Source organism: Macrobrachium rosenbergii, chromosome 27 (assembly GCF_040412425.1).
Source record: "Macrobrachium rosenbergii isolate ZJJX-2024 chromosome 27, ASM4041242v1, whole genome shotgun sequence".
Taxonomy (NCBI): Eukaryota; Metazoa; Arthropoda; class Malacostraca; order Decapoda; family Palaemonidae; genus Macrobrachium; species Macrobrachium rosenbergii.
In genome coordinates, this window is record NC_089767.1 from 11,213,210 (window position 1) to 11,225,315 (window position 12,106).

The 12,106-nt window shown below is 39.6% G+C and overlaps 1 protein-coding gene across 29 annotated transcripts in view; it reads right to left on the bottom strand.

Moving 5' to 3' along the window:
* msn (serine/threonine-protein kinase msn) overlaps positions 1-12,106 on the bottom strand; it is a 289,523-nt gene that overhangs the window by 232,793 nt on the left and 44,624 nt on the right. For all 29 annotated transcript variants that reach the window (XM_067128891.1, XM_067128885.1, XM_067128876.1 and 26 more), the window contains exon 3: positions 3,991-4,047. In XM_067128891.1, the coding sequence (XP_066984992.1) occupies positions 3,991-4,047 (57 nt within the window). The remainder of the gene's footprint in view (positions 1-3,990; positions 4,048-12,106) is intronic.

Sequence of the window (12,106 nt, forward strand, 5' to 3'; positions counted from 1 at the left end):
AGGAGCACTGGTGGGACGGACAACCACCTCCTCAATATTCACAGCACTATCACTTCTCACTGCACTGTCAACACTTACATTTTTTTCCATTAGAGATTTAATAGCCGACCCCATTTCCATAATGGTTCTAGATAATACAGTAAATTTCTTATCAAACCTAGATTCGAGGCTGGCAATGGCACTAACAGCAGAATCACGGAAACCTGGAACAGGAGCAGATGGTAAAGTAGGAGGAGTTAGGGCAGGATAAGGAGGAGGAATTGGCGTAGAGATAGTTCCATCATCCCCTACATTTTCCAAAGGAAAGGACTCTGCATTAGCCCTACTTTCAGCCCTAATGGCTGCTTTCCTCTTCTTATCCCTTTCTAATTTGTCTAGATGAGATTTCAATGTTTTCCATTTCTTATCCTCCCAATTCTGACACTCTATGCAAGTATTATCCTTACTACATTCTTGCCCCCTACATTTAGTGCATTTTGTATGAGAAACGTATGAAAGCTTAGTTAGCCTAGTTCTACAACCCTCGGAACAAAAGCGAATACTAGATGAACTGGAATCCGACATTGTTAACTAAATAAACCAAAGTTAACTCAAACAACAATTCAAAACAATGGCAGCAAGCCACAAAGCAACAAATTCTGAGTACTTCACCAAAACTCATGCAAAACCAAGCCAAAAGGCGAAGAAGCAGCTGCGTGAAAACTTCCGATGTTAACCGGAAGCCAGCAGAAAACGAATTGAGCTATCCGCTGGTTTGTTTCCTCAAGTCCCGAATGGTGGCGGGACGTTATCACCTACACACTAACAACAACAGCGCCACCGCGCGAATTTTGAATTTCTAAGCTGCCGTAGGTTAGGGAACCATGGCTATGTAATTACTTGGTAGGTTACTTATATAAAAAGGAAGACTGCATTAGGCAGGCAAGGACTGAAAATCAATACTGTATAATCACCATAACAGCCTAATTGATTTTTTGTTAGATTTTCCCTTGACAGGGTTATTTTCATGTAAAATGAGTTCTCTCCAATCTCAGTTGACCAGTGGTTCTTTTCACTGGAATTTCCATCAGGTCTGATTCTTCATTTATTTCCTTTTTCCATGACTTCCTGGCCATTCCTCCTGCTGCTTCAATACCAATTACTCCTTATCCCTTCTCACCACAAGTTCAAATCACCTTATTCGCCAAGAAAATAAATGTAAGTAAAACGAAACATCCAGTGACTGGAATAAAGAAAGGTAAAAAGTATGGCTAGGACAGTAACCATGTGGATGTTGCAAGAGTGGGATAAACTTAATAATGTAAAGAATAGAAAAGATAGTATCAAAACACACAACAGGATTGAAAAATACTTATGAAGTAAGAGCCATAAATGAGCAGATAGAGAACAAAGGGATGAGCAATACCATAATGTGGACATTACCAAAGCATGCAAATAATTAGCATTAGCATGGATGACGTGGACAGAGATTGTAACACTACTGGTTGATCAAATGATTGATTTATTGAAGTTTGGTCTGATGACCTGGCACTGGAACAGTTTGATCGTTCAGTATCCAATTACTGTAGTAAAGACAATAAAAACATATGATGTATACAGCCCAGTAACCTGAGAGCTTACAAAAAAAAAAAAAAAAAAAAAAAAAAAAAAAAAAAAAAAGAGACTGAAGAGAGGCAATTACAAGATGGTTAAATTCCTGGCAGGAATGTGGTAGGGAGATCCTGTTACAGAGATAGCAGAGAAATGCATCCAGCAGCTGGAAAATGGACCTCAAACCTCACGGATTTATACTGCTTGGACATGTGATGAAAAATGGTAGGGAGCAGTTAGTTAGAATAATAGTAGACAATAGAAGTAGCTGGACAAGACCACCAGGAAAAATCATATAAAATGATTAAAGACATAGAAGAGGACCCAGACTGTACAGGAATTCTGGCAGAAATGGCAAAAGAACGAAGTCAGTGCACATACCTCACTTCATTTCTAACCTTCACAGAAGTGAAAGATTAATGTACATGATGAGAGAAATCATGGAGACATAATTACTCAAATTCTGCCAAATACGAGGTTTAAGGATACTGAAAACTGAAAACATTTAAGCCAGAAGTAAATACTTTACTATGTAGTTAAACTAAATACAGTAGATATTTTGTGAGAAACCAGATTTTAAGAGAAAAGGAAAAATGATTTAAGACTGCTATAGAATGAATGAAGAAGAGGAGAAAATAAGAAGAATTAAACCAAGGAAAGAAAATATAAAAGTGCCAAGATGAAGTACGACAACAAATGCCAGTACTGTAAACATAATCAACAGGTAGAAGATGGGAACCAGTAAAGAAAGTTCAGTCATGGAATGAAGACTTATAAAGTATTTTAACTAACCACTGAGTCATATAAAGACACTTTAATATGGGTGAGATCTGGTGCAGTATAAAGTTAAAACAGTTGGACAGTGGGATAAAACCATAAGTAACAAACAGAAGAAAACCTCGGATCATGACCAAAGGGAAGCTCCAAAAACCCTTACTCATACACAAGATTCAGTCCTGCACAATGATTCACATCCCATGTAAGAGGCTTATGTGGAAAGAGTCAGGTCAGACTTCCCCCTAGTACCCTACAAACCCTTAGAATGGCAAGAACCTCTATACAACGGCCATGTAACAAAGATGAAACCTCATAGATAAAGCTATGACCAGCAAGTCAATTATGTAATGGCAAAGATAAACCCTATCTGAGTTGCAGAAGTCCTCCTTTATTGAGCTGGTTACATACTCCACTCTCCTTCCAAAAAAGAAAAAAAGCCAATCCAATCTAAGTACAACAATTAGGCAAGGTTTAAAGTCATCATCCAGTCCATAGAAGGGTTTATAACAATAAAAAGACAACTGTAAAACCCAGGTGACTCTGGGAAAAGTTCCTCATAGCCTCTTTCTCAATCATCGAAGTGACCTCTCCCAGTCCTCAAAACTTCTCACTCTTATAATCACAGGTGAAATCTTCGAAATCCTGCACAGGGATGAGGAAGGTGGACATCAACATTGATGGTACCAGCAGATGGAGGCACATAAGGATACAAATCAATGGGCTAAGACTCCAGGGAAGGAATTTCTTCAAGTTGTGGCTCGACCACCAGACTAGGAGCAGCAGCAGTTACAAGGATAGCAGGGAACAGCCCATGAAGACGCAACAAGGAAACTTTTGCAACACAAGATGCTGGAAGTACAGAACATATGCCAAATACAGTACGTAATTACTCCCTCTATAACCAAAAATATGTTTGAGATGAACTAGGTAGGCAGTCTGAGGTCTTCAACAACTTAGTGCTCGGACCCAATACCTGTACAGGAGGAACAGGTAACAGTGGAGGTAGAGGAAGAAGGGTTAGCAGCACAAAGTTGTAATAAAGTAAACACCCAAGGTAGCACAAATGGATGGAAACCCTTCCAAAGTGTGACAGGGTATGCACTTGTAACACCAATCCTGATCACCTTGCATGAAGCAGCATGAGAAGCTTTAAAGGCCCATAAATCATATAGGAAGTTCCCTTCCCCAAGCCCTGATATTCACTTCCCATTTCTATTTAATGAATGAATAAGCTGAGACTGAGATTACCTAAATCACAGACATATGGAAATATATAACTAAGGGGTCTATATGAGAAGTTTATTTTGTTTAAGCAGTAGTACCTAGCACATCCAAAAGGAAGGCTAAGTCAGAGAGAGGAAGCCAAAGGTTGGAGAACTCTTGACTTCAATCTACAGCTCTTGGAGCATTACATTCATGCACAGCAAAGGTGATTTACAATTCTCATTCTACATCAACAATCTCTAAGTTGTACTTGTACAACTCACTAATGAATCTATACATCCACAATTCATAAATAGCAATACTAATCACAAATACACTTTATGATGCTAAATATCAAGAGATGTGATAAAAATCCAAAGGCGCATGAAGAAATCAAAATAATTTTTTTCTATGACGTACCTCTGTAACGTCCATAACTTTGATGGCAGCCAGCTGACCGGTCTTGGTGTGCCGACCCTGCAAAAATAATAATATTAGAATAAAGTTCAAATACACGAAATTAATAACACAAAAATATAATCCTATACAGAAAGGGTACAAAGTATACAGTACAATCCTACCTTGGTCATTTGTACAATCAGCCACTTCATTATCATCAGTTACTGCAGTGCATTAATGGACAGGTCAGTCCTGTACACACATGTGACAAGGTACTTTGTATTGTCAAGAACGCTTTACACTTAATGTCATATAGTATTTCTTATCCAACATAAAATGTACCACTGAATAAAGCCTAGTGATACAATAAAAAACGCCGCACTTAACTCTTAAATCCAATATAAAGCAGCTAAAGTGTCCTTTAAATTTAAATGGAACCTGTAATACACTACAGTATTTGCTTACGCTTGGTAATATGGATATGTTTGAGAGCTCTACAATGACTTGCAAATTAGGACTTTGCAATGCATTCTTATTCTGTATGTAATGGAACACTATACAGTATAATGTGTTAAATATAGTAAGGAATGCAGATGGTGATCTCAGTCACTTGCATAAAAAAATTTGAAGAGAAATATTGAAAGCCTGGAAATGGAGGAAAAAATCTTGCAATAATCATAACAAATTTGAGCATTCATTATTTCAAATGAGCATTAAAAATACTATGGCAAAAGTTAATTCTACCCTAGTTTCATCTTAAAACTAACATAAGTTTGATAACACATAAAACAAAAAGTTTAACTTGCCAACTATTCCACAGAAACACCTGTCTTCCAAGAATTACAATTGCAATCTTTTATAAAAATAAGTCCAACATGTCTAGATCTTTATGATTTGTATCCTTCCAAATTACAACTTAAAAACCCCAAGGATTTCACTCTTATACAAAAACCTGTATTCAATTTACAGAAGTGACGTGATTGCTAAGATTTTTTAGGTATGTGGTAAGTTATAAAGAACTAACACTCCTCCTTGACAATTCTTCTGGGGTCTTCAGAATTCTACATAGAATTAAATGATTAAGAAGACTTCTTGCATGCCATCAATTGTCTTAGTTTTTAAAACATAAAGAAGTCTAATTCAGCAAGTAGATACCCCACTGTACTGTATATCCAAGTGAGAAACCAAAAAGGGAATTAACTCATTAAATATGTTTGGGAGGCCCTTATCAATGTGTTATGTACAGTCAGTTTATGAACTTCACAAGTAAAAGAGAAATTGGGTAACTTAGTACTCATCACATAAATATACAAGAAACTGATGATAATGGTCAGAGCAGAAAAGTAAAATTACTAAAAAAGAACTCCCTTTTGAATCAGTTTTTATGTCAACAAATTGAAGGGAAATCAACTTCTGATAAAAGTAAAAAATATAACTGTTTAACTGCTCTTATAATGATGACTGAACACTAATCCCAATTAAATCATCAAATGATTCACATTAGTTCTAGACCAAAATACAGTACACCTCTCAGAATTCAGACTTGTAGGTAATTTTACATTCTACTTGTGGTAAGACACTGGTTTCTCTAAGTGGGATTAGAGCACAACTTTCTACAATGGCAAATTTGTGATACACACCAAATTCGCAAAAATATTTCTAATAAGAGATGTGTACAGTCTTTGGAAAATGTAGAATCAAAATACTATACACTGCATTAAGGTACAGAATGAACGTTTTATTCAAATAAGTTCCTCACAGATTTTTTTATTTCTTGTTTAATCTAAGGAAGTATCCTATATAATATAATCTTGATACAATAATGTTGTACTATTATTATTTATTATATTACTATTATTATTACTACCAAACTGAGAAGTAAAGAATAGACTATGAAAAAGAATACAGTACAAGCAATACTTAACAAAAAAAGATAAAGAATGAACTACAAAAGAGAATTAAGTAAAACAAACAAAAAAAGATAACAATACAAAACAAATATGGCCAATAAAAAATAAACTAGGTTCTTTTACAAGATCACAAAGATCATTCTTCAATTTGGTCACAAGAGGAATATGACTTCTAAAAACTGAATGGTATTGAACCTTACAGAAGACAATGTGACACTGTTACAGTTATCTACATTGCTAGTACTACATGGTGGATGGTGTAGTCTTTACAGTTATCTTGCACTGCTAATACTGCATGGTGGATGGTATAATCTAGAGAATTTCTCAACACCTAATCAGTCTCCTCTGTCAAGCCTTGGGGTTGCAGGTCTCCCTGAACATGTTCAGTCAAACAATTTATCTGGGAAGGCAGACTGGGGTAGTGTATGAGTAGTTTTGCCTGTCAGAGGACAGGATTCTCTATCAAGAGGACAGTTGTCCCTCACTAACAGCAAGGACATGGCATGTGGTTACGGGGCACTTTGTCTTACTGAAGAAATTGATTTCCCAAAGCCATTTCAGAATTAATTCCTGGTAGCTGCAGCTCATAACTTTCTGGAAGGCTGCTTCCTTAGGATAACTTCCAGGCACCTGTCACAGAGGTTTGACAGGATCTTCATTAATGGTAACAGAACAAGTTTCTCTCGATCAGCCAGATCCAGTTCTCAGACATAACGACATTATGCAAAGATTCATGCCTGGTTGATTGATTACGAAATTTAGGTCTTGAAGACCAAGCGCCTAGTGTTCGGAACGTGATTCCAAATGGCCTCAACAGTAGCTGTCAGATCTTTCCATCTGAGCGGCTGCTTTATTGGGAGAAATGCAGAGCCCTTTGGAAAATGTGGGCAATGCCACTGGGGAACCTGTTCACAACTTTATTTAATTCCAGGCTTCCTGTTAATTGACCACCTCTACCAGACCTAGCGACTCAGGCAACAGATACCATGATACAGGTTTGGTATGGTATGGACATCTGACTGATCCACCTGGTAAAGTTTGGGGCCTCATTGCACTTCTGTTTGACTCTTCGCTCCTCACTGGGAGCAGCAGAGGTTCATGGTTTTCTTGGACCTAGTAGTCCACAATCTTTAACTCAAGCAAGCTTCTACAGCAGTTGCACTTCTGGAGACTTCACTACTGCCAGCAATCCCTTCATTTTCATGCATGGCAATTATTCACTGCCACCTTCAAGAATGAGGTTTTTCTGAGGTAACAGGAGCAGCTATCACCAGTCCATTTCTGCTAACTACCCCTTGCCACTCCCAAGGAAAATGACAAATTTTTTAATCAATTTGTATTTTTCATAGCTAACAAACCTGCAGTCTTAACTTATGGATAATTCTTCTAGCACCAGCTGAAAACCTGTAAAAAGAAAACAAACAAGGAACTGGTGGCAAGGAGGTAGGTTGATAGGCCTAGGTGGCAACTGTCACCTCCATTGTGTATGAATCGAGGAGGTGACGCCTCAGTTTCTTCCAGCCCAGGTAACTTGATTAAGGGGTGGCAAGAGGTGGGCTGTATAATTTAAGACCACAGGTTTGTTAGCTATGAAAAATACAAACTGATTAAAAAATTTGTCATTTGTTCATATGGAGAACAAACCTGGGTCTTAACTTATGCATAGACTCACTTTTTGAGGAAGGAAAGAAAGTCTAGAACCGACTGGAGGTCCAGCACACCTGCTAACTCTTCCTGGCTTAAAGAAGCCTATGGAAGGAAGCTGAAGCCTCTAGCATGATAAATAAGTGATTATTTAACAGCCAGACTTCTGGGCCTTCGTACAATGTAATGCAACAATGTAGGTATAGTTAAAGAATTATATCTGTAGATAACAAACCTTCGTAGCCAACACCAGTTTGCTATCAATCCTCTCTCCCCTTGCTACAGAGAGGACTAACTTTTGCAAAAATTTTAATATTCATGTAGGAATAAGCAAAACTCAAACAAAAACAAAAATGCTGCAGTCTCACCTGTATCAAACCCAATCCAGCACATAGTGGAATGATTTCTCATTGCCTGCCAAGTACAGAACACGAGAAAGGAAATGGAATGAGAACATCATCTCATTCATTCTCACTTTCTTACCATCATCTTAGGTCAGATTTCCCAAAGGGGCTCTAGATGAGTTATACAACCTGCTGAGCAGCCAACACTGGACCCAAGGAAAAAGTGTCCAAGGACCTGTGAGCAATGTCCCACAGATAGAAGGAAGTGAAGGTGGTCTGTCGAAGCCAAGCAACTTCCTTCTTGTTCGAGCCAGTGCTAAGGAAAAGTCTTCAGCACCCGAGTCTGAGATGACGAGTCCTTTTCAGATAGCAGTGTTGTGCTCTGACAGGGTAAAGGAGCAATTTGTACAGATCGTTTCCAACAAAGTCATTAAGAGACAGAATGGAAAAGGATTCAAATGTGTCATCATGAGAAGAGGGGTTTTGAGCGTCAGTCACGAATTCTGGGACAAATTTGGATGCTACGGACGTCCATCCCCTCGTATGCTTGCCATCACAGAATAGGCCATGGAGTTCCCCAGCCTGTTTCAAAGAGGCAGGGCCAACAGGAAAACCGTCTTAAGAGTCAGGTTCCTGCCTGATGCATGGCATAAAGGCTCAAAAGGAGCACGGGGGAGGCTGCCCAGTACCAAAGTCAGGTGCCAACTGGGTGGTCTAAGTTCTTTTGGAGGACAAGACTGCTCAAAGCTCTTGAGAAGCATTGAGATTTCAAACGAAGAAGAAAGATTGACATTCCTCATACGCAGAATTCCACTCAAGGCAGCTCTGTACCCCTTGATGGAAGACACAGAAAGCCGTTTCTCTCTGCAGAGAAAAACAAGGAAGTCTGCTACTTGCTGAACAGAAGTTCCGACTGGAGAGGGACTGTTTCACAGTACAGGCAGTCCCCGGTCATCGGCGATCCGGTTTTACGGGGCTTGTCTAATGACGACGATAACTGGATTTTCGACACCGATCTCCAGTTATCAGTGCCAATCCCCGGTTATCGGCGCTGGTCCCCACTTATCAGCTCCGATCCCAGGTTATTGGTGCCGATAACTGGGGATCGGCGGTATTATCGCCGATTTTCGGTTATCGTCACACTGTTGGAATCAGAAGCCCCGCCTATAACTGGGGACTGCCTGTACTGTAAAAGGCCCACTTGCCCTGGTACACAGCTGAGGAAGATGATCTGAGATAGCCAGACATCTCCGATGCTGCTCTGAGAGAAAAGCCTCTCACTCGGAAGAGATATTGGATAGCCTCCAGCCTTGAAAGATCTGGAACCACGGAACAGAAGATTCTAGTTTTTTGTTGAACCTTGTAACAAACAGGTCTGTTGAGGGCCTTCCCCACTGATGAAAGAGCCTGTTTGCTATGTCCTGGTGCAGAGACCATTCTGCCTCTATGACCTGACTTCGACAACTCAGATTGTCTCCCACTACTTTCCTCCTGCCTGGGATATACCTGGCAGAGGGGTCCAATGAATGATCTATTATCCACTGATGAATGAGCACTGTCAAGTGAGTATAATCAGAGGGGTATGCCTCTACTCAAAGTCTTTACTGTATTCTCATTTCACTAGACTTCTTTATGTTTCTAAGGGATGTGGATGTAATCAAAGTGGTCGATAAGGGTTGCTGCACTACTCTCCCTCAGGTCATCATTCAGCTCAGTGTACACTTGCAGAATGATTGTGAAATCTCTTATCTGCTTCATCAATTTTTCCAGCTGATTTCTGTGAGTGATACCATCTAGTGGGGATTTAGTCTGGTCTTGTGTAGTTTATCCAAGCCCTCTTGTGAGCCTCTTTGCAAAGCCTCCCTATTAGTTTTGACTCCTATGACTGTTTCCACTAACCCTGGCCTCCACCATGTGTGTCAGTGTGCTACAGGTACTGTTACATGACAGCTTTCACTCAAATGGTTGGTCTTCAATTGAACTCCCCTTTACGCTGGACTTCATACCCAAGACTCACCCTTCAAATTCCCAAGCCTTGATGGTGACTCTCTTGGCAATTCTCGCTTTGTTTTTGTTCGCTGTGGACAACCTACTTTTTTGGCAAGTGCTACACCCTACTTTTTGGCAAGTGCTTACATTTAGAATTTATCTTTAGCATACTCTCGAGGTTCTCTCTGCTTCTCTTTGCTCTTCCTCCATGCAAGCCATCACAAGTCTCTGGCCTCAAAGAACATGATTTTATGGCTTTGTCAGATAACACCTCAGGCTTCTATTGATGTTTCACCAGAAGATTTGTCTTTGCTTGAGACATGCTCAAAAGGTTCATGTTCTCTCCTCTTCTTTAGCCTTCAAGCATAAATGGAGCTTATCAATAATTCTTGCAAGACACTTTTTTGGTCATTCTTACTCATCAGAAAATCTTGAAGTGGGTACTTCAAGATATGTGGAGATTCTACTACACCATCAGAAGATTCTGTATGACGTTAACTCACATTCCTGGTTTTTTCTTAATGGGACCGACTGTCTTGGCACTATGTACTGCCAAGGGGTTGGGTCATTTATCTCCTTGCTTTCTTCATTCTCATGTCATGGCACGTTCTTAGTGCACTAGGAGTGTGGCACTGCAAGGTGTCTTTCTTCATGCCTCACACTGGTGCAGAATGCCTGGCCATCTGCTGATGAGTCTTATGGAGTATAAATTGCTGTTTTACTAACACGTGATCACAGCAGACTACCTGCTAATATAGACTACACTTTACTCAACACTCATTTATTTTGGGAAGAAACCTCTGATCATACTGTTAAAACAGTCAAATGTACATTAAAAACAAAATACACCCTAAAGTACCAACAGCTATCCAATTTGCAACAGATCACAAATGACAATGTCTAGGATTCATGCTCCAGTTTTTAGTCTTACAGCATTGTCAAATCATGGAGATAAGTGACCTATTGCAACAATGACCCCTGAATGTTACTTAATGCTCAAATAATACATTCAGGGGTTACTTAACACTCAAATAATACAAGATACTGGAAGTATAAAAATGACATTTTTATAATAAAATAGAGTTTTATATATACTTACCCTGTAATTACATAACTAATAGCTTCACTCACCTGGCAGCTAAAATTTTGAAATTCGCGGGTCATGCTAGTTTGTTTTGGGTAGGTGACTTGCCCCGCCCACTTTCAGGGGAAAGAGATTAACAACTTAACAAAGAGCTTCAATTTGTTTATGCCCTCATGTCCATGCAAGGTTGGGAGGGAGGGGTCCAATCATGTAAATACTGGGTAAGTATATATAAAACTTTATTTTATTATAAAAATTTCATTTTTATATAAGTAACTTACCCAGTAATTACATAGCTGATTCCCACATTGACAGGAGGTGGGATGTGTGGGACACATCTACCCCAAAACATTAGGAATGGTAATGAATTTGAGAATGAAAAAGTTGCTAACATTGATTCAACGTCTGTTGTTTCCCTACCTGATAAGAGAGCTGCTGCAGGTAGATAATGCTTCTGGTTGGCACTCATCTTATCGTGTAGAGGCGAGGCGGTATAGCCATGAAGTGCCTGCTACTTCAGTGGGTACATTGTAGTGAAGGACAAATCCCGATGGCTAGCAAAGAATACAAGTTGCCCCTGCCCTGGGCACAGTACCACAAAATACAACCAGAACAAAGACACAGTCAACTATACCACAATAAATAATAAAACCACCAACCCACCATTAAAAACTGGAGGGTACTCCAGGTACACAGTACCCCCAAGCTCCCCTAAGACTCAACACCCTATGCAAGGTGAAGAGATAATAGGAAGGAAGTGTTGCTTCCTATGTTGCCTCCCCCAACACCATGCCAGCCATGGAAAACAGACCCAAGGTACTACACTTATCATAAACTGTTTCAATATCACACAAGTAATGGGAAGCAAATACCAACTTGTACCTCCAAAATGTTGACTGCAAGATAGATGAGAGGGATAAATTACGTTTGAACGCCAACAAAGTGGCGACTGTCCTTATTTCATGAGCTTTAACCTTACAAGAGGGAAAAACCTCATCTCCAACTAAGGAATGGGCTTCCAAGATAAGGTCCCTGAGGAAGAATGCTGGGGCATTCTTAGACAGAGGGCATGAGGGGTTCTTTACTGATCACCAAAGATTGCTTGCAGTTCCACAAATTTCCTTCCTTCTGTGAAGGTAAGACTTAAGTGCCCACACAGGAAACAG